The sequence below is a fragment of the Myodes glareolus genome, chromosome 18, assembly GCF_982192425.1.
Source record: "Myodes glareolus chromosome 18, mMyoGla1.1, whole genome shotgun sequence".
NCBI classification, from domain to species: domain Eukaryota; kingdom Metazoa; phylum Chordata; class Mammalia; order Rodentia; family Cricetidae; genus Myodes; species Myodes glareolus.
The window spans coordinates 60410827-60433231 of record NC_142043.1 but is presented as its reverse complement, the minus strand read 5'-3'; the positions used below and the strand labels follow the sequence as shown (position 1 = coordinate 60433231).

At 48.4% G+C, this 22405-nt stretch overlaps 1 protein-coding gene across 4 annotated transcripts in view; it reads left to right on the top strand.

Moving 5' to 3' along the window:
• The window catches only part of Cabin1 (calcineurin binding protein 1), a 129460-nt gene that overhangs the window by 67958 nt on the left and 39097 nt on the right, over positions 1 to 22405 (top strand). For 2 of the 4 annotated variants that reach the window (XM_048451481.3, XM_048451479.3), the window contains exons 27-30: positions 3279 to 3377; positions 6431 to 6613; positions 12238 to 12569; positions 20324 to 20437. In XM_048451481.3, the coding sequence (XP_048307438.2) occupies positions 3279 to 3377; positions 6431 to 6613; positions 12238 to 12569; positions 20324 to 20437 (728 nt within the window). The remainder of the gene's footprint in view (positions 1 to 3278; positions 3378 to 6430; positions 6614 to 12237; positions 12570 to 20323; positions 20438 to 22405) is intronic. The other 2 variants (XM_048451483.3, XM_048451482.3) reach the window with 1 other exon arrangement.

The following is a 22405-nucleotide window of genomic DNA, read 5'->3' as shown; positions in this document are numbered from 1 at the left end:
ACTGGGTTCTTGATGTGGAACCTTGATTGTCTTCTTGGAGTTTGTAGTCAGGATTATTGTAAACCACCTACCATTTCATACTCACCAGGGAGAAACAGAATCTTGACCTTTGCATCCCATTAGTTTCTCTTGTTTGAAGAAATTCACCTTAGTTGGGTATGGTAACTCCTGCCTGCAATCCCGGAAATCAGGAGCCTGAAGTAGGAGGACCCCAAGTTCCAGGGCATCATAGATTGTGTAATAAGATCCTTTTCTCGAAGGAAGAAAAAGAAGAGGGGTAGAGGTGCAGCAAGATGGCTGGCTCATCAGGAAAAGACACATTTGCCGTTTGCTATGCCTGAGGACCTACATGGTAGAAGGAGAGAATCTGGAACCTCTCTGACCTCCATGTACACATGTCAGACGTGTGCATGCACGTTCACATATACACAATAAAGACATGTAATTTAAAGTTTTTAATTTTGGTGCCGAAGAAGATAACTCAGTGGTTAAGAGCACTCGTTTCTCTTCCAGAGGACCCAGTTCAGTTCTCAGCACCCATGCCATGTGGCTCACAGCCTCCTGTAGCTCCAGCTTCAGGGGATTAAACACCTCTGGCTTTGAGATCACCTGTATCCAGGCATACATACCCACATACAGATACTCACCTAAACATAATTAAGAATAACAAGAGTAAATCTTAACAGTTTTTAGTCTTGAAATAAGTAGGAGGGGGAAAAGAACTTATCCTCTTTCATTTTTTTTAAAGTTTTTGTATTGGACTCAAACTTGATGTGTAGTCAAGGATGATCTAAGCTCCTGATCCTCTACCTCTCCTAGTGAGTGTTGGAAATACAGGTGTACACCACCACATCTGCTTTCTGTGGTGCTGGGAATTGAGCTTTGGACTTTGTGCATGCCAGGCAGAGGTACTGCTGACTGTCCTCTTGTTGTCTTCTCTTTCTAATCCAAGTAGGCCCCCAGAATCCCATGAGTAGGTAGCAGCCTTGCCTGCACCCCCTTCCACCCCAGCTTCCCAGTTCTGCCATGTCTATTGTGCAGAACCTCTAACACACACACACACACACACACACACACACACACACACACACACACGCTGCCTCTGCCAAGCACTGAGACCTGGAGTTGTTACCACAAGACTGATGACTCTTCTTCCATTAGCTGTGCTTTTCTTAGGACTACAACATGCTGTGATCATCTCTGAGGAGAGACCTGGAGCTCCCACCGCATCCTCAGGACCAGTGGCAGCCTGGGTTCTGCCAGCTCTTAGAGGTTCTCATCCATGTGAGAGGTGTGGGGAAGGGCCAGGGAAAGTGTGTCCATAGGCCCGTCCCTTCTTGGTCCCTCTCCTGTGGCTGCTGTTGGCTGTCTGTTACTCTAAGAGGCTTAAGAGAGTGTTCTCAGTTGGGTGTTGCTTTTCAGTGGAGCACAAGTCTCCATTCTGTCATCTGTTCTTGCTCACCCCATTTCTGTTGTAGTCTTCCCTACATTGCCACTTGGTTCATGGTCCCCTCGTGTTGAAGTGTTGAGGGGGCATTAGCTCATTAGGAGTAAATACCCGTTTGCTTAAGTCGGCCCTGTTTTTGTAATGATCACAGCTGGGATTCCACCAAACTGGCAATTCCTTCAGGCCCAGAGCCTAACAGCTTGAGAGCCAGTGAACTGACGGGGCTCTCTGCCAGAGGGTGAGATCATCCTGGCGAGGCTTGCTTCCTGAAGCTCAGTGTTGGATGCGCTTCTCAGTCAGCCATGAATTCAGGGTGTTTACTGGTACTTGAGATGAGCTGGGCAGCCCTGGCCTGGCTTTCATAGAGACCTTAGCAGCAAGAACAAGGTCTGCTATCTTCTGGAGGCATTGAGGCCTCTCTAGTGTTGCCCAGGCTATCCATGCTCCCTGTCCAGGCCAGAGTGACTTCTTTGGTTGGGATATATCACTGTGCTATCATTAGTGTGTGTCAGGAAATAGACCCTGTGGAGATCCCATGTTCAGGAATTAAGAAACTAAAACTTATGGTAAAAACATGAAATGGGGGCCTTAAGAGAGCAGTTATTCAGCCCTTTGTGTCCAGAGTATCAGGAGCATATCTGAGATTAGAATGTGGGCCTGAGATCCTAAGTTCAAAGTTCTTCAACAAGGACTAGCAAGATGACGTATCAGGTAAAGACACTTACTAAGCAAGCCTGGTGACCTGAGTCCCATCCCTGGAGCCCACAAAAAGACAGAAGATAACTGGTTCCACAAATTGTCCTCTGACCTCCATATAGATGCTGTGGCCCTCCCCCATATATGCGAGTGCACACAGGCACACACATACCCCACCCCAATAATAACTTTTTGAAGTTAACTGCACTGATTTTTTTATTTGATACCGGAGACATCAGGGTCTCCATTTGTCATTCTCTTTCTGCAGACATAGCAGATAGGCTGTCTGACTTCGACAATGGGAAAAATGACTCCTGTATATAGAAACTCGGGTTTGGAATTTTTTCTGAGTATAGCAGGTCTGGCCTTTACCCTCATTCAGTGCTTATGAAGCTCCTGGAAGGAATGAGCGTGAGGGAAGAGCTCTCCGTCAGTATGAGGCAGCAGATCTAGTTAACTTCCCATATCAGCTTGGGTCTCGACCATGGCCCAGATCTGTTCTTACTGTGTCTGGGCAGCTGAAACGTGTGACCTGCCACTTCCCTGGCAGTGGGCTGGACAGCAGTCTGCTGTGCTGCACGGGGCCACCTTGGCCCAAGGCCAGAGCGGTGGAGCAGGTGGTGGAGGCTAGAGCTAATTCTGTGTTCCTCTGCATGGCCTCTGCTGGAGGCCGGTGTTTGGACCCCAGTTAAGGATGTGCACCTGTCCCCGCTGCTGTGTGGCTTGGTGAACTCCGTTCAGAATGAAACCGCTGATGATCCGTTTGAGACATTCCTGATAAATCACACCTAGGCTCTGAAACAGTTCGGTATGGATAATTAAGCTGACATCTTGACTGTGTGCCAAGCACTGCTTCAGGCACTTTGTGGTTAATAACCCATGTAGTTATGATGACAGTTGTGGGAAGTGAGCACTGCTCCTTAGATTTACATGGAGGGAAACCACAGTACACATTTCCACACTCATACACGAGAGAGCGGAATTTCAGCACTGACAGTCTGCTCCTCCTGAGTCCAGGCTTGCCACTCTGTGGAACAGTTCCACCTTGTTTACGATTTGCCCACCTAGTGACTCGCACAGGCCCTCAGGATTGCCTGATAGGCGTTAATATAGTCACCTGTATTTGATTTCTAAGGTTCCGAAGGAAGAACGGAAGGGCCACGGGCACTGTCTGCCTCTGCCCCTGTGCTCAGAAGCCCTTGTGAAACTGACCTCAGCCATGATGAGAGGGCAGGTACTTGTTCGTCCCCTCACCTTCAGATACACAAACTACTGACCTCTGCTTGTGTATTATACAATTCTAGTTTGTGCCTTACGGCTAACGGACTATCAGTCCATCACCAGCAGCCTTCGAAAGATGCTGTCCTACTGGAAGGCAGTGTCAGCTTTGTGCTGTTTTATTCGTTTACTCTCACATACTCTGCAAGGCTCCATGCCACTGCTGTCACTTCAGTTTAGTTCTTTGGCACAGTGCTTTGTCTCCTGCTCATCAGTGCTGCTCCACAGGTGAGTGACACCACACTAGCCATTTCTAGCATGCTTAATTCCACTATACAGGTCCAGCTTTCTCTTTGGCTGCTTCTTCGTTCTGTCTAAACATTCATATGACTCATACTTGCTGATAATGATTTTACTGAGATTTTGCTTATCTGAGAAAGACCTTTGTTAACGCTTGCCTTTTAGGAAGTTATATTTACTGATTAAAGAATCGATTTTGCCCCCCCCCAGGGTGGGTGCGCAAAGATATTATCTGAGGCATGCTTTCTGAAGTTTGTAGTTTGTTTTTTCTTCTTCTTCTTCTTAACCTTATTTAGGGTTTTATTTATATTATTTATTTTTACTTTTTATATTTTGGTTTTTCTAGACAGGGTTTCTCTGTGTTGCCCTGGCTGTCCTGGAGCTCACTCTGTAGACTCGGCTGGCCTCAAACTCAGAGAGATCTGCCTGCTTCTGCCTCCCAGATGTGTGCTACCATGCCTGGCTTCTTCACCTTGTAAAAAGATTTATTTAATGTGTATGAGTGTTCTGTCTGATGCCTTTGAGAGTCAGAAAAAGGCGTCAGACTCCTTGGCCCTAGAGTTAGGGGTTGTTGTGAAATACCATGTGCATCCTGGGAGTCAAGGCCAGGTCCTCTGCAAGAGCGACAAGTGCTCTTAACCTCTGAGCTGTCCCTCAGCCGTTGTCATTCTTCTTTTGTTCCTGTGGTGTTTGTTTTTTTGAACTCTGTAAGATTCTTTGTCTTGGATTTCAGCAGTCTGAGTTTGCTCATGTGTGACCCTTCCATCAAGTGTAGAGGGGCCTTTCCCTGCTTAGTGTTCTCTGAGATTCTTGGGGACTCTTGGGGACTCGATGTCTTTCATTATTTTTGGAAAGTCTTAATCAATCTATGTGTTTAATTTTTCCATGCTGGGATCAAACCCAGGGTTTTGCATATGCTAGGCAAGTGCTCTGGTCATTGTCTGTTACAGTCTTTTCTCTTGTCTTGCTTCTCTCGTTTTTGTGCTCTGGTTAATGGATTAGATCATTCAGCTGCTCTGTTCTGCTTATCCACTCTGCCCATCCCCCCCCCCCGCCATTGGATTGTTTATATTTAACTACTTTGTGGTATCAGGAATTAAGTTTTATTTTTTCTGTGTATATGAGTATTGTGTTTGCACATATATATATATATATATGCATATATACGCACAATATGAGTGCCCCCTGCCCACAGAGACCAGAGGAGCTGCTAGATCCCCTGGAACTGGTGGTTGTGAGCTGCTGTGGTGTGCTGGGAACAGAACTGAGGTCCACTATAAGAGCAGCCAGTGCTCTGAACCTCTACGTCGTCTCCTCAGTCCTCCAGTTTGAAGTTTTGATCCTTCCTTCATCCCACTGTGTCAGGTCTGCTGGGAAGCCCAACAAAAACACCTCATCTCTGTTACTGGTTTTTATTTCTAGAAACTGCATTTGACTCTTAAATTCCAGCTCATCTGGAATTCACCATCTGTTCATGGGTAGTATGCAGGCTTTCCACCGCAGCCATACCATCCTAGTCATTGCTGTGCAGCATATTAATTGTTGCTGTTTTAAATAGTCCATGATCATCTCCGATTGTAGTTCTATTGATTGTTTTGCCTCTTTACAGTATGAGTTTTTGTTTCTTAATGCTTTTGTATCTGTCTTATAATTTTATAGTGGATATCAGATACCATGTGTAGGATCAAAGAAACTATCTGAAATCAATACATTTATTCCTGGAATAGATTTACCTGTTCTACCTCTGGGCCTTTGAGCTGGGTTGCAATTTGTTGCCACGATTACCTTCAGTGTGCTACCAGCTCCATATTCTCTCTCAATTAGACTTTGCTCAGCTTTCTGACTTTCACACTTTAGGCCTCTGCAGGCTCTGCCTGCCTGCTCCTCTCTTCTGCAGTAGAGAGCTCTGTTGCTTGCTGGCTGGCCTGGGGCAGAGACAAAAGTGGCTTTCTTCTGTTGGTTTAGCCTCAGACTTAGGAAGTCTCTGTGTCCCGTATCTCAGGGGTACTGCTTTCTTAGTGATTCTATTTCTTCCTAGTGTTGGGTTTCTTGCCTTTTCTTACATCAAAGTCTCCCTTTTCCCTTCCCTTGTATCCTGGAGGCAGCAAGGTTTGCTACCTGTCAAAGCTGGAGCTTATGTCCTTTAGAGGTGAAGGGTCCAGATACGCCTCCCATCTTTTATAGTACTGCCTGCACCTCCTCCCTAGACCTGCATTCCCAGACATTGTCAAGCCTCTTGCCAGCTCTGCCTCTAGTGTTTCTCCCAGAGTGCCTGTAGAGACTTGAGAAGAGACAAGGAGCGAGTACAACCTGCCTTTGTGTCCAAGACTTAAAGGGATCTAGCCTCTTCGTTCTAGAACATATAGCTGCCAAAAAGGTTTGCTGATTAGTTGTCACTGCCATTTCTCTTCTAATGACGGTGACTGCTCTGTCTGTTCTTAGCGCCACACCTCCCAGCAGCACACTGCTAGCTTGGAATCTGCCATCATAGGGATTTTCACAGTAGACAGTGCACACGGGGCTTTTTCACAAGAGCCAGTTGAGCTTGCCAGACCACTGAAGAAACTCGGGAAGGTTGAGCATAGAGATTGGTGCCTTTTCTGAGTGACTTGGGGCCTCTAGGGTGGGTTGTACTTAGCAGAATTAGAATGGTACACTGAGGGGACTCTTACAGGATGATCCTGGGCCATTGGGAACCTAGCCCTGGTAGACCGCTCTGTGCCAGAGGTGTTGTGAGTTCATGGTCCTGCCTTTTCCTCCCTCCTTCAGACCGAAGCCAGGACAGCACCGCTGTGGCCCTGTCAGACTCCAGCTCGACACAGGACTTCTTTAATGAGCCCACAAGTTTGCTGGAGGGTTCTCGAAAGCCCTTTGCAGAGAAGAGGCTATCTGGGCTCAGTGCTCCAGCTGGACCAACTGGTAAAGATCTTCCAGGGCCCACAGAGGAAAGAGGTAAGAAGGCTAACTTGCTAATTTGGGCCTGCTTTGATTTCCTGGGGCAGTCCAGGAAGAACTGAGGTCTCTGGGTCCTGAAGAGCTCAGGCTCAGTCTTGGTCCCATCTTTATGCTTCTGCTTTTTTGCCTTGGGGTGTTAGTGGAAAAGTTACTTACCTTTCTGGTCCTCTGTTCTCACTAGAGGATAGGACTGTCCCACTGCCAAATCCCAGGAACTGTGAGGATTAAATAAGGATAGTGAAGGTGTTGGCACCAGCGTGGTTTGCCAAGTGTGCTTTGTGATGCTTGTCATATTGTAGTGACGCATAAAGCCTGTTGGGAAAGCCATGCTCACAGCGTCAGTGTAGAGTGTTTGCCCCCGCCTTGGTGAGCAGTTATTAGAAAAAGTCTTGGGATTCTGAATGTCACAAATATGTTTTCTTTTTAGTCTGAATCATGTCAGACTTCTTGGGAAATCTGCCTTTTTTGGGCAGAGAACGCTGATCTAAGCCTGGGATATGCCCAGCTCCCTTGGGATTCCCTAGGCAGAGCCCCACTTCTAAGTTTGTAGCATGACTATATGCAGACTGAGGCATCCCTGGTGCCACTCACAGACTGTGACTAGTTGGCCATATATTTTTGAAATTTCCTTTCTTGTTTAATGTGTGTGATATGTGGGCATGGGTATATGTGTGCCGTGGCACATAGATAGACATCAGGGCACAGGTCCACACTTCAGTCTTGTTTAAGTAGGGTCTTTTTGTTTTTTGCTGCTGTACCACAGGCCACCTGGCCCATGAGCTTTCATGGATTCCCCGTATCCACTGCCTGTCTTGCCACAGGAGTTCTGAGATGAAGATAGACTGCTGTGTCCAGTTTCACATGGGTTTAAGGAATCTGAATTGAGGTCCTTGTGTGTGCACAGCAAGTCCCTAACCCGATAAACTGCCCTCCCAAGAACTTTCCCATTCTTGCTGCGGACATGCGTGTGTGTACATGCCCGACAACCCAGTCCCACATTCAGGTGTTCCAGGTCAGATACTGAAAAGGAAAGCTGTTGACTGAGGTTTTTGTCCTGCCCGGTTCCTGTAGTCGTTAAGTCCCAAAGAAATCTCACAGAGGTCTACATTAGTTATAAACTGATTGGCCCATTAGCTCAGGCTTCTTATTAACTCATAACTTACATTAGCCCATTATTCTTGTCTGTGTTAGCCACGTGGCTCAGTACCTTTTTTGATGAGGCAGTCACAACTTGCTTGCTCTGTGGCTGGGTCACAATTGCAGAATGCAGCTTTCCTCTTCCCAGAATTCTTGTTGCCCTACCTATACTTCCTGTCTGGTCACCCTGCCTATACTCTCTGCCTGGCTACTGGCCAATCAGCATTTATTTAAAGTATAAGTGACAGGGTACAGACCATTGTCCCACAGCAGAAAGTGTCATGGCTTTTCCTGTTTTCGGGCAAGGAGCTTGAGATTGAGAAAGAATGAGGAGTTCAACCTTAGTCACTACCCTATGTGGCCTTCTCGGTGGGCTGGATGGGGGATAACTTGCATACTCTGGGGGCCTGGGCCTATCATCAAGTTTCTACGTAAGTTAAGAGTTCACTTGGAACTGTGGCAGTGGAACCAAAGCCATTTGGATAACCCTGCTGGCTATCCCTGGCTGACCTTTCAGAAGACTTATCAGACTCACCTGTGTTTGATCCCCGTAAAGAGACAAGGTTAAAAATGGGTTTGGTGGTGCATAGCTTTAATCCCAGAACTTGGGGAAGCAGAAGCAGGTGGATTTCTGTGGGTTCAAGGCCAGCCAGGACTACACAGTGAGACTTTGTCAAAAATAAAAAACAACAAAGTGAGAAAGGAGGGAGAAAAGGTTAGAACCAGGTATGGTGATACACACCTGTAATCCAGTGCTTAAAAGGCAGAGGCTGCTGAATCACAAGTTTTATAGCAGACTGGGCTGCATAGCAAATTTTGTCTCTGAAAACCAGAAAGAGAAAAAGAAATACGGCCATTGCCACACTTTGTCAGCCATCAGTATGCTCCCCCCATCATGCTGACACTCCCTAATGGATATAAATACACGGTAGGAAATGTAGAATAGAAAGAAAAGAATTACCGTACTCTGCCCATCCTAACATAGCATTTCTGGTTTTAAAATATGATGATTTTTACTTTTGGACGAGTGAGACTGTTCATCTGTGTTCTGTGTCCCAGCATGCAGTGAACTCCTGTGCGTGCAGCTGTCATCATGGACTCGGTGTTAGTTACTGTTCCCTTGCTGTGAAGGAGGTCCGGGACAGGAACCCTTAAGGGAGGTTCACACAGTTCAAGGGGATATGATCTACAAAGCTCTGTCCTTTGCAGTTGAAGCTGTGGCAAGATTTGTATGTCTCGACAGGTCACGAAGGAATAGACTGGGACCTGGCTGGTACTCTGCAAGGTCTGACTGCCCAGCATTCCTCCAGCTAAGCCCTGTATCCTAAAGGTTCCACAACTTCCTGAAATAGCTGTAAAACAAGTGTTCAGACACATGACCTGTGGGGTACATTTCCTATCCAAGCCATACCAGCCTCCCTCTACCATGTGTGGGACAGGGCCCTTCTAGACTGGTAGGGAGTATGCTAGTATACTCCTACTACTCTGCTTCTACTCAGGACTAGGTTGGGGTGGGAACAGGGACAGACAGTGCATTGCTGGCCATAGGTAAGGAATGTTAGGGTAGAACCAGAGACCATTACAGTGCCTAACAGGCATGAAATGGTGTGTTCGGTGTCCTGTCCCTGCCCCGTTCCCTCCCCACTGGTTTAGGTAGTTTTTGACCTTGAGCAGCAGTCAGCCTCCTGAGAAAGCCAGAGCTGCAGGCCACTGTGCACTGAAGTCTATTGCACTCTCCTGACCTTCCAGGCCCACTCTTCTGGGCAGCCCTGCTACCAACCTGCTGCTTCCTGCAGTCCATAGCATGGGATGCAGGCCCTTGGTCATGAATTCGGTGTCCACTACAGCAGACTGTGACATATCCAGATCTATCTCAGGCACTGGGTATCGAAGGGAATAGGGTCTTCTCTGGGACCATGGCTGTCTCTGAGCTATCTTCCTTCTCACATTGTCCAGCAAGTGTGAAGGGTCCTGTTTCTGAGAGACTGGCTTCCATTCTTTTTTCAGAGACTGGCACACTTCACACTGGTCTGCTAGTGCTCAAGGAAAGGCTTTTACACCGTCGACTGTTTCACCTTTCTGAAGCTCACCTTTGCAGGAGTCAGATCTTTACAATATAGGCTTAGATTGTGAAGGTGGCATCAGTAAAGTGTGTGTGTGTGTGTGTGTGTGTGTGTGTGTGTGTGTGTGTGTATGTGTATATGGAGAGAAAAAAACGTTGCTTAGAATTTCAGCACTTAAACAAAGCTCACTCTGAAGTATATAAACCCAATGTGGAAATTGTTGGTAAGCCATGGAGTCCATGTAGTAAACACTATACCATGGCCACGCGTGCGTACTCCCTGGTCTGTGAGTAGAGACTTAGTGGCTTGTCTGTGGTGACCGGTCTGTGCCTGGTGTTCAGCCACGTCTTTCTACCCTTCCCAGGAAACCCATTAGATAGAGCAAGTTTTCTCTGTCAGACCTCTGTGCTTGCTAGAACTCCCGCACTCTGCTAGCCTCAGTACCTACACAGTAAGCATTCTAAGTCAGTTCTTGCCAATGAGATCTAGCTTAGGCTGCATGGCACTGTGTGTTTTTCTCACCTTTGTGTGGGAGGAGCATGTCATCCCATTTTCTTGCTGCTGGTGTTAGGTTAGTACTTGACATCCTGGCTGGGAAGCATCCCGCTGATTTACAACTGTTTCTGACCCTCTTCCTTTATCAAGGAAGTGGAAGAGTCCAGTGATCTTAGGCCCAGTTAGCAGAGGGAGTGCATGTTCGGGTGACGCAGCTCACCTCATTTTTCCTAGACCACTCAGGCCCCCCAGAACTCTGAGCAACTGAGTCAACTATTAGAGATTCTATTTTCTTTGGTACTTCAGATGTGTGTACCAAACCCTTTTTGGATTAATTCTTTCCCTCTCCCTGCTTTCTGTAAAAATTGTGTTTCTGAGACTTTATGTCATTTGGTGTTATCCCTGTTCCCTGTTCCCTGTTTCCTGCCTGGGGCCAAGGACTGTATTGTCATTCAGTTCCCCTGTCTTCCTGGAGCCTCCGGCTGGACTCAGCCATTGTTCCCACTGCTTGTGTTGAGCCACATTTGGAATACATTAGAAACCTAACATGCTTGTGAGCAAGATGACAGTGTCCCCAGCCCTAGACTAGGGGTGCAGACAGCATCCTGAGCCCACGAGAGAGGAGATTATACAGCATGGCGGTAGAGACTCTAGGATTGCTGACAGTGATTCAGTCTGCCTCAGCTGCTGGGGTGGGAGCTGGGGTGAGGTGCTAGCACTGTAGGACAGGGACAGATGGTAGGAGCTAGGAGAACAGGCCCTAGTAAGTTCTGGCTGCTGGGAGAGGAGGCGGTCTTGTACCTTTCCTCCACAAACACTGCTTTAGGGTGGGGACACCTGAGCGAAGAAACACTTGGAGCTCTAAGACCTGTGAGCAGAGGAGTAAGGTAGGGAAAAGGCAGTGAGTGTGAGTGTCCAACTGAAGTAGATGGAAAAGGGGGTGTTCTGAGGAGCGGAGGAGGACAGAGAATGACTATCCAGCCCTTCCCTTGATAAGGAGAGCAATGATGGTCAAGCTTGCCTCATACCTGAGATCCGCCCATTTATGCTGGTACTTGCTGTGAGGATAACTTGGAGTCTTAGTCCTTGTCTTCTTGACTTTGCCATATTAGGGTTTCATCTACTGCCAGGCCTACCTCGTGGTAGGGGGAGGGCTGTTGAGGCTCAACCAACAGTGCAGATTGTCTTCAGAATAGGTGGTATCGGCTCCTTCCCCAGACAGACTGTTCAGAATATGCCAAATGCATGGAGACCTCGGGGCTATGCTCCAAAAGCCACCTTGTCTCTTGCTTCCGGAGCCAGAGTCTCTTCTGTGGGCATCCAAGGAGGCTGTGCCTCAGAAGGGGTGGTGTGAAGCCATTTGTTACTGCCATCTTGAGAGTTCTCCTGGTCTCCGCCATGCTGGCTGGGTGTGGAGGTATTGGACTTGTCAAACAGGTGCCATGCATAAACACATAGCAACACACCTGCCGTAGCCCCAGAGAAGGATGTTGGACAGGCTGTAGGCTGAGGTCCTGATACCAGCGGAACAGGTGTGTCACACTGCTGATGTCTCCTCCCCTCTGTGGGCTGATTTCCTGTGTTCCTCGACCAGCCCTAATGCCACCCATGCCATACTCACTAGGTAGGAGCCAGAGCCCAGCTTGGAACTCCTCCTCTCTATAGCCTCTAGGCCCTCTGCTGCAAGCCACTGGGACTTCCCATGTCTTGGGGCAGAAACCTATGTGACCATAGCCAGTAGAGGGTTGAGCCAGAACCACCAGTGGGCCCTGTATCTCCCATTGCTGGGTTGATTGCCCACCAAGCATGGGCATCAACCCAGCTGTCCCTGCTACCTCACTGAGGTGTCTGTATCATTTGTGGTGGACTGCTACCTAAAGAGACTTTAAACCACAATGACTTTCTCTTCCTTCTTCTTAACCATAGGAAAAATTGAGGAGTCCTTGGAGAGCACAGAGGCCTTCCGGGTTGTAGATCAAGGCATCCAGAAGCCTGTGGCAGATTCCTCAGCCTCTGCTTACATCCCCAGCAAGGCCCCAGTGTCCACACCTCCCTCGTGGGATGGGAAGAAGAGGAGTGACCTCCCAGGGGAGCCGGTGGCTTTTCCCCAGGGACTACCGGCAGGCGCTGAGGAGCAGCGCCAGTTCCTCACAGAGCAATGCATCTCCTCCTTCTGCCTGTGCTTGAGCCGCTTCCCACAGCACTACAAGAGTCTCTACCGCCTGGCCTTTCTCTATACCTACAGCAAGACTCACCGGGTAAGAAGGGCCCTGAGGGGTGTGCATGGCTGCCCCAGCCAGACAGGTGTCCTGGGAGGCTTTTAGGCAGAACAAGACAGCATTGGGGTCAGGACTTGGCTGACTCATCTGGGAGGGGGTGTGTGTGAGAAGAAGAGCTGCAGAGCCAGAACTAGTCCAAAGTGTGGACAGTGTGCCCTGGAATACAGGCCTTTTGCTGTCACCTTGCTCTGGGCTCGCCTCACAGGTACAGCTGACTGAACCATCTTCACAGCCCCTGCTTGATGGATGTTGGGTGCTGACAGACTCTTTCAGCTCTTTTAGAAAGCAATGGCTGTTCCCTAGGCTTCAGCACTCCTGAGGGCTTTCCAGTCAAACCATTTTTTCTGGCTTTTAGCATTGATGGGAGGGCCAGAGTGACTTTCTTTTTCTTCGGTTGTTCCTCGTTCAAGAGGTGAGAGGGAGAGAGCTCCCTTGCCCCTGGTGCCCATTCCTGTGGAGCTATACTCTTAAGGGGGTGGCAGGCTAAAAATACACACATGAGCAAGCCAGGCAACTTTGTTTTGACCAGCACTACAGAGAAAATAGCAGGGTGCACAGAGCCCCTGGTGCTGCTGCAACTCTGCGAAGGCTGAGTCTTGTAGTGTGAGGGGCAACAGGTAAGGCTTAAGGGAGGAGAGACAGTGCCAGCAGCCCAGGAGAGTGCCATATGGGTTAGGGCTAGGAGGAGCTAGAGTGTCCAGGTGAGCAGGGCATCTTATAAAGTCTTGCTGTGAGACCTTCCTTCATGTGACCCTCCCAGTTCAGTCAGGCTGTCCTCTCAGAGGCCTGCTGCTGCCCCATTGTGGGCCCCACTACATTCTTGTGGATGTTTGCAGAACCAAGTAGAGTAGTAGGATCCTGACTTGGTGCTTGTTACTTCACAGAACTCTGGGGACTAGGTGTCAGAAGGCTTGTCCTTGCAGTGACTGACATATTCTATAGCTTGGCCAACTTTCTGAGAGTACAGCAGGTAAAATTAGCCTCAGCAGAGCTGGGGCAGAGTCAGTCACATCATCGCCAGTCTCTGTAAGGTGTGTACCAACCATAGTAGACTGACATGTCCAGCTGCCTGAGGCCATCTGCCGCCTGTTACACTGCTGTCCCTACTCTGAAAAGCTGGTCTCACTAACTGACCTGCATTTGGCAGTGAACCTCACCTCCATGCACCAGGTTTTTGTGTTCAGGGGCTGGGTGTTAAATCCCAGCCAGCACATCTCCCCTGATGAAGACGTGAGCTGCACATCTTCTCTACTTTCATTCCTTCTAGTAACCTTTTCCCCCTTGAGGAGCAGCAGAGCGCACGATAAGAGCCTCTCAAGTCCCAGTGAGGAGATTGTCAGTCATCAGCCCCCTCCATATTCCCCATACAGCTGGCCGGCCCTGCCATCCATTGACAGCTCAGACAGCAAAGGCTGAAACAGAATGTGGGGTGCAGGATGGCGGGTATGGATTATCACCCCTGGAAAGGAGCAAGAAGTGGGTACAGACTTGTATAGGAAACAGTCTGGGTTGCTATACTACCCTTCCAAGCTTCTGTGTCCTGCTAAAGGCTTTATCTCAGTCCCAAGGGGGCCATCGTACAGAATACTTAGCATACTTAGCAGGTATAATATATGCTGATTAAAGACTTCTCTTTCACAGAGGAGAGTTGTCAAAGTAGTGTTTATGTCAGGATTAAGAAAATATAAGCAGGTGGAGGTGATGCACACCTAACTATCCTAGTCATTGAGAGGTAGAGGCAAAGGATTACAAAATCAGGGCTATCCTGGGTTACACAGAGTTTGAGTTTTAGGCCAGTTAGGTTTTAAGAAACCAAAAGTAAAAAGATGAGGGGAGGAAGGAAGACATAGAGGAATGGACGGTTGGGGGAAGGAGGAGACACAAAGCCTGATACTGTTCTGGCTATTGTGTACAGATAATATTTATGCCGGAGTGTCTGGAGCATCGGGTTCTTCAGTTGTAGACCTTGTTACTCCACTGTCCTCTACTACTGAGTGATTCCCCCATGGGTGATGTGTTTTCCCTGTGCTCTTCCCAGGAATGATCCCCAGGTCATGTTGGTCATTCTGTGGTAGTCCGTGCAGTAGATCGGCCAAGTCAACCCAGCCACATCCATTAGTTTCTGTGGACTCTTCTTGTAACAAACACCTCCCAATGTGTGTATTTGACAGCCTATAGGCTTAGCAGTGACATTTTCCTGTGGCCAGCTGGATTGTTAGGTGTCTGTCTACTCAAGGATCCAACAGGCAGAGCTCCCAGGGTTGAACACTTAACTGCTGCTGATCCCTTCAGTCTTTCACATGTCTCTCCAGGTAAAATCATTGCCTTGCTGTGTGTTGTGGAGCAGATCCAACTAGGGACAGACCCAGGGTCTATGGCTAGGCGCTCTTGGAGGCCGAGGGCTGTTTTGTTGAAGGAGTCTGCTGGTGATACAGAATTGTGATGATGGGGTGGGTAGGCAAATAGCCCTTCTTTCCCATTACCCAGACCCATCTCCTCTGTCCCTCCATCTCTGTAGCCGCTGTACAGCACCCCCCCACACACACACACCCAATTAGGCCTTCTGAGGACTGTGCCTTGTAGAGTTGCCAAGGCTAGGTCTTCTCCTGGGGAGTCTTTGATGCCTATATGTGGCTGCCCTCCATGTTGTATCAGGATATCTCTTATCATTTGGGCTCCTACCCTCATCAGTAGGAAAGGGTCTGGGTGAAAGATGAGGCATGGCCACCTTTGTCCTGTTGTCCTGGAGCCCAGGTACTCTAATTTTTGCTGTAACTATTATAAGCAGTCCAGGGCAGAGAGACTGATAAAATGGGCCCTGGAGCCAAACAGCCAAAGAAAAATGAAGTTAGTGAGACACATTCCCATTTTCAATAATACAGTAATAAAATCTGTAATCAATAATGGTGTGGGATGTTATTCAGTCTTTAAAAGGAAGGAAATCGTCTACCAATATGGATGAATCTGAGGATGTTATGTTCAGTGAAATAGGCCAGCCACAAAAAGGCAAACACTGAGTCTGTGTAGGGGTGGCCTGGACACACTAGCCCAATCAGAACCTGCTGCTTTGACCCAAGGCTTGTGTGGAAGGAACCTGTTTTTTGGGTTTGATCAGAGGCTGACTCCTGTGTTGAGACCCCATGGTAGTGCACATTCTAATGTGGAATCTCCAAGGACCACTGAGCCCTGGACTTGCTACATAGTGGGCCCAACTGTTAAGAAGTATATTAGCCCTAAAACTGGGTATTCAATACCTTCCTTCAGCCTCTGCTCCATTTTTGTCCCACAGGCAAAATGCTGTTTTGCCTGGTATTCTCAAAATGTCTTGGGCCACTACGTCCAATAGGGTCTTAGCAGGCTTTACTTTGTGTGCTTTCTAGAATAATGTCTTAGCTAAGTTAAGTTCTTATTAGGCTAGCTGAGGCTAGCCTCAAACTTGTGGCCAACCTTTTGCCTCAATCTCACTAGTACTAAGATTACAACACTCCTTGCTCAAATCGGGAATCCTTTTCAGTATGTCTACCTTTTGGTTTGATAGAGTCTTTGAGTCTAGGGGGTTATAGAGGGAGTGAGACAGATTGCCCCATAAAGGTTGCTGTTTTCCCAACTCTTATTCCCACAAAGGGATGTAGATGCAGAAGTCTGAAGGGGCTTGAATACTGCAGCATCTGTTACAAATAAGATTCTTTAAGCTTAGAAAGTAGAATGTCCTTCCTCATTGTCCAAGATCCATGAGTGGCAGAATTAGTTGTAGTTTTAGTATGTTTTAGTGTGTATCTGGATGGGTTCATCCTCATAACTGAGCAGTTACCATATGGAAGGTCATCTTGAGGAGCCGGGGATCAAAAGAAAGCTCTCAAGTGTGTGCATTGGCTATCAGGGTGTAGAAAACACATCTGCTGGCAGCTAGTGATAGGACTGGGAGGAAATAAACTGGGTAAGGGAACAGAAGGAGAAGGCCTTTCTGACCAGAGTTGTAAATGAAGCAGTGGAGTTCGGAAACCCATGAGGAAGTCACAAGTAAGGCTTCCAGGTAGATGGTAGGACTGCACCGCCATCTTTAGATGAGATCAGGCCTGGTACACAGTGATGGGTACGGAGGAGAGCAGAAGAGGATGTGATCACAGGCTCCCTAGGGGCCAGGTAGGCAGTAGTAGTTGCAAGGACACTGTTGCAAGTGAGGTTAAAGCCATTGCAATGTCGAAAGTGGGGGCTTGGGCATTGTGTGGCCTTAGAGTGAGAGACACTGAACTATGGGGCAGACAGGAAGTAGTCTCTGTGCTTTGGAAACCTAGTAGAACCCAGTGACACTCCTTGAAGGGTCTGAATGGAGACGAGGAACAAACTCAGGAGGGAGGAAGGATGCACTGCCATCCATGTTGTCCCCAGAGGCTGGCGGCCTCTAAGGGACCATGCTTGGTAACCCACAGGGCACTGTCAAGAAGTATCTCTCCTTTGCCGAATGCCTTTTTCATTGAGTAGTAGTCCCAGGAATAATGGGAGAATTGCCTTTTCTCTTCCATTCTTGGAGAGAGGGTTTTGCTTAGGGAGCTAGGGTTGTCCTGGAACTTGTGTTCCTCTTGCCTCCGCCTTCTGAGTGTTGGGACGGCAGTTTGTGCTGCAGCACCTGGCTCTTTATGCACACAACACATACTGCTTTGGTTCTGCTTTTTTAAAATTTGCCTCCCATGCACCCAAATTCTTAATTATAATAATTTTAATGGCCATGCTACATTCTCCAGTGAAGATCTCCACCAATCCTGATACTTTCGTGTATCCTAGAACCCGTGAGTTACCTCTAAGCCAGTCATATGGCGTGGTTAGGTGAAGGGTTGAGCTCAGCTGAGGCCATAACTACCCCTCTGGAAACTGTCACACATGCTAGGGGCAGGTCAGTCTGCGGAGTCCAGCTGGTCTCACTTGCAGATTCCTGCTGCCTCTCTGTGCATATAGGCAGATATCACAGGGTCTGGCCTCTGTGTGCCCAGCTTTTTCTTTTGGGACCACTGTCATTGGTGCTCTGACACAGACACAGAATAGCATCTCAGTTATCCACACAGTAGGGGTAGATCTCTCTGAATCAGGCCTCCTTGTAGCCTGGACCATCTCGGTATTGCAGGTGCTCTGAAGGACAGTAGCTCTGTTTCCCTCTCCAGTCATCAGGCACTGCTAAGCTCCCACTGTGTGCAGAGTTCAGAAGTACAGGTAGAGACACAGGCTGCCCACCCTAAGGCTGTGTGAAAGGGTCTAAGGCTCCTCGTAACTGTGGAAGCCAGCCTGATGTGTGCAGTGCATTGAAGTGGTTTGGCACAGGTTTTCAGACAGACACAGTTGAGACAAGTCAAGGAGCGTAGGCTATCTGGCTTGCCTTGAGGGTAGCTGAGGCAGCCCTAAGTGTGGCCAGTGACCCCGTTGCCCATCTGTATGGCCCCTTTCTTGCTTTTAGACTGCACAGGAGACTCTCAGCTACTTTATTCTGGGCACCTGAGGAGCCTCCTCCCCTCTAGGTTCTGCTTCTTCCTGACATTGCATCTCATGTTCACTTGAGTGGAAGTACCCTCCATTTTCTGAGAGCACAAAACCTGCTTGTCTTCCTTCAGTCTCTTGACAAATGACCGACTCTTCCTGGTCCTGAAAGCTTGGACAAGCTCTTAAACTTCACTTTGGTTTTCTCGTTGTATGGAAATTCCATACCTGATAAGGAATGATGGCATCCTGGTGACATTATCACCTGTTTGCACCTTGAGCCACTCTAAAACTGTAGGACAGGTTGTGTGTTGGAGGACCTTTTCCTCTCATAGAGAGTGGCCCAACAAGAGCCAACAGTTTATAACCCTTTTCCCACCCAAATCCCCTGACAGTTTCCTGAGCCCTTTGAGCATCCATCTAGGCCTCAGATGTAAATGAGCTAAGCGCTCCCAGGAGCCTCTGTGTCTTCTGCTCAACCATCAGTCTAGTCCATGCTCTTTCTTTGTCAGCCTGGGAACAACTGGAGAGTGTGCTGCACACTAGAGCGCAGGGCCAACGAAGGACTCATCCGTACTCAGGTTCCATTTGGCAGCCAGTGCTTTTCTCATTCTTTGCAGCCATTGTGGAACCTCTACTGTTGCCCCTTTTTGAGTCAGGAAGGATTGTGGGTCCCCGTCCCACAGCCACAGAGGCCTGCACCAGCTCCTCCCCCACCCTGGCACCAGCCTGCTTTCTTAAGGACTGTTGGCCACTGTGAAAAGGCTTCTTCAGGCAGTGCTCTGTCTCCTTCTACCTCAGACTGCTGCCACCCTACCATGCAGGTCATCCAGACACTAACAAGTGCCTCAGGGGCACTCGGGGCACTTTATGTCACAGCACTGGGGTAACCTTTCCCAAGCCTGTGTGTCACAGACCAGGTCTATGTCATGTCCTGTCTCTTGGGGTTACCTCAGGGAGAGTTTGCACAGCCTGCGCTAAGCGCACATCTCTGTTTCTCAGGTGGCCACACCTAGCTCTTGTACTAACCAAGCTGGGCTTTTGCCCTGGTCAGCTGGACTCTTGTCAGAGCGCACCACCGCCCCCCCCCCCCCCCAGCTCTATACAGTGTGTGCAAACCATAGGTCAGGTGTTGCCACTTCATTGACTTCAGACATAGTCAAAAATGGGTGTCCTTTGTGCCCAGCTTCCAGGGTCAGGTGGGTCACTGGAGATATTAGAAGTACAGATAGGGATTTGGGATGTAGCTCGATTAGAACTCCAGTCTTGCATGACCAAGGTCCTGGGTTTGATCCCCAGCCCTGCAAAAATATGTAAGTTACTGGTTGATTTAAACAAAACAAGACTGGCAGTACATACCTGTAAGCCTAGCAATTGAGGGATAAAGGCAAGAAGATCAAGAGTTCAGGCCAGCCTGAGTAACTTAGCAGGTCTCTCAGAGTTTAAACAAACAAACAAACAAAAAAACAGGGTGGGGGTGACTGGGGATATAGATCACTGTTAGAGCTTACCTGCTATGTGCAAACTTGTGTTCAGTTTGGTTCCCAGTTATGCACAAAAACAAAAGTCCCCCACACCTTGCGAGTGGTCTCCCGTTCCATGGTCAGTGTCTTTCTCTGAATGTCTGTCCGTGACCCAAAGAGGCATGGCTAGGCTTCTCATTTCAGTCGCATAACCAGAGAGGAGAAGGTGTGGCCAGAAACATGGTGGGAAAGGACTGATCTCTGTATAGGTTAGTGAAACAGTCTTAAGTCAGGCCTATACCTGTTCTCCCCTCTACTTCTCAGGATTTCTACATGGGTTCCAACAAGAAGTCCCATTGCCAAGAGAGTCAGGGCCCAGTCTCAAAGCCCAGGCCTCCAAGGCAACTCTGCTACAGGTTATAATAAGTAAGGATTCGTGATAAATGAGTAGGGTCTGCCTTTGGGGTTGGTAGGGGTACCTAGTAATGTGTGGACACTGAGTTACAAGGCAGTTTTGTAGGGTTGGGCAAACTGAGGGGCCCTTCTATGCCCAGTGCCTTATGAAGTCTGAGGTCGCATTCCTAAGTCAGCTATGGTGAAAAGAAAAAAAAAATCACTTCCAAAAATGCATCCCACAACCCAGTGTTCAGAGCTCTGGTCCAGAGCCTCCTGGAGCTATAGAATCAATGTCTGCTCTTGACCACAGTTTTTGCCAGTGCAGCCATGAAGAAGGGACCACCTGCTTTCCCATGGGCATCCTAAGCAGCCCACACACTCACTTCCAACCTACTTTTGTTTCCCCAGAACCTCCAGTGGGCCCGTGATGTGTTGCTAGGCAGCAGTATCCCATGGCAACAACTGCAGCACATGCCGGCACAGGGGCTCTTCTGCGAGAGGAACAAGACCAATTTCTTCAACGTGAGTACTTTGCCTTGTTGATTTCTGAGGCTGCTTGCTGCCACTGTTTCTCACTAAAGCTGTGTGAATCCCCCCCCCCCCCCCGCCCTGGTCAGGTGTTTACAAAGCTTCAGGTGTGTGGCATCCTCAGAGGGCAGACAGGGAGATACAGATAAGAGAATTCAAAACTGATACGGGGCTGTAATTAACTGAGTGACTTCTAGCAAGTCATTACTCCCTCTGGGCACTCAGGAGAGGCGTGGATGAGCTCCATGTGTCCTCTAGAGGCCTGGGTGTTCAGGGGCTGCATGTGCAGTAGAGAGAGAGACTTTGGGCTTGTAGCTCTGGAGCAGGTCCACCTCCCCCGTGTGATCTTGGGCACTGAGGAGACTCTCGCTAAGGCTAACTCTACTACTTGAAAACAAGTTTTACCAAGACTGGGCCTTCAGTGCTCCTCTAGCCAGCCTTGCTAATTCTTGTGAGGGAGAGCAGCATTTTCATGGCTGGGTCATCGTCCACCTTCCAGGGCTACCCTGTCTGCTTCCTAAAAGCCTTCTTCAGCATCTGCCTGCCCAGTTTCCCCACCCAGGGACAGTGGACTGTCGTTCCTTTCTACCTCTAGTCTAGGTCTTTTCCCTTTTCACACTCCTCCCAGAGTGTCTGGCTCCCAGTTAGTTAGGTGGCCTTAGCATGCCACACAGACCCTCTTAGTTTTGGTTTCTTCTCTATTTCCCCTAATGTCTTGATATTAGCAGAGAGAATTTTAAGGGCAGGGTTTGCCAACAGAGATATTGACAGGCAGGAGGGTTGTGGCAGAGGCAGATCTTTAAGGTGGAAGGCTGCCAGAGCCCTCACTGAGAGCTGGTCAAGTGGTGAGTGTCCAGTTCCATGGCTCACTCTTTCTCCCAGGCTGTGTAACTTGTAGGTGAGAAGGCACTCAAGTCTAGAACCCTACCCATGCTCACTATATTGTTATTTATAGGCAGGTAGTAGGTGTCGTTGGTAATCAGACTACATGGTACTACAGGATTTGCCCAGACCTAGTCCTGCTCCACAGCAGGAAGAGTTCTTTGTCCTGAGAGGGAGTCCTTCCAGAAGACCTGTCATAAGCCAATGCATGTATCTACACGTGGAGAACAGAAGCGTGCACAATTCAGCCCTTAGTGTTTGCTTGTTGTTTTGTTTTTTCACTAATAGCATCTCTTAGAGAGTGTTTTAAAATGTGTTCATTCTATTTATCATTATTGAAGTGCTGGGGATCAAAGTCAGAGCCTTGCTCAGGCTAAGCTAGTGTACAGTAATCTTTATCCTCTGCCTGAGAAAGGGTCTTGCCATATAGTGCAGGCTGGTCTCAAACTTGCATTCCTGCTGCCTAAGCCTCAGTGCTGGAATTACAGGCCTGCTCTGCTGTGTCTGTTGTTTTCTTGAGTCAGGACCTCTGGCTTAGGCTGGCCTCAGACCCACTGAGGAGTCAGATGCTCTTTCCTCTACTTTCCCAAGTGCTGGGCTTCTAGGCATTCATCCCCACCCCTTCCTTTGATCACTCTTTATAGCTGCCCTGTATTCAGGTGGATGCCCATCGTCACCCGCTGGTGGATCTGGTCTTCCCTAACTACAAGATACTTACATTGTACAGTTGTGGGAGCCCATTTATAAGGAAAAGCCTAGAAATAGAATTCCTGCCTGGGTTAATGTTTGTGGTACTTTAAAAGTGTCAGGAGATACCGCTCTCCTGGATCTGCCCCCCCCCCCACACCTTTACACACATCCTTTTTCCTCAGGGCTTCAGCAGTTCATCGGTACTATTAATATTTTTAACTTTATAGTTTTAAGGGTTTTGTGTGTTTATGTGCATACATGTGTGGGGACGCTTGTACCACAGTGTGCATGCCCTGGCTTGTCAATAGAGGTCAGAGGGCAGCACTGTGGAGCCAGTTGTTTACCTCCTGCTTTGTCTTGGGTTCTGGGGGATCAAGCTCAGGTTGTTAG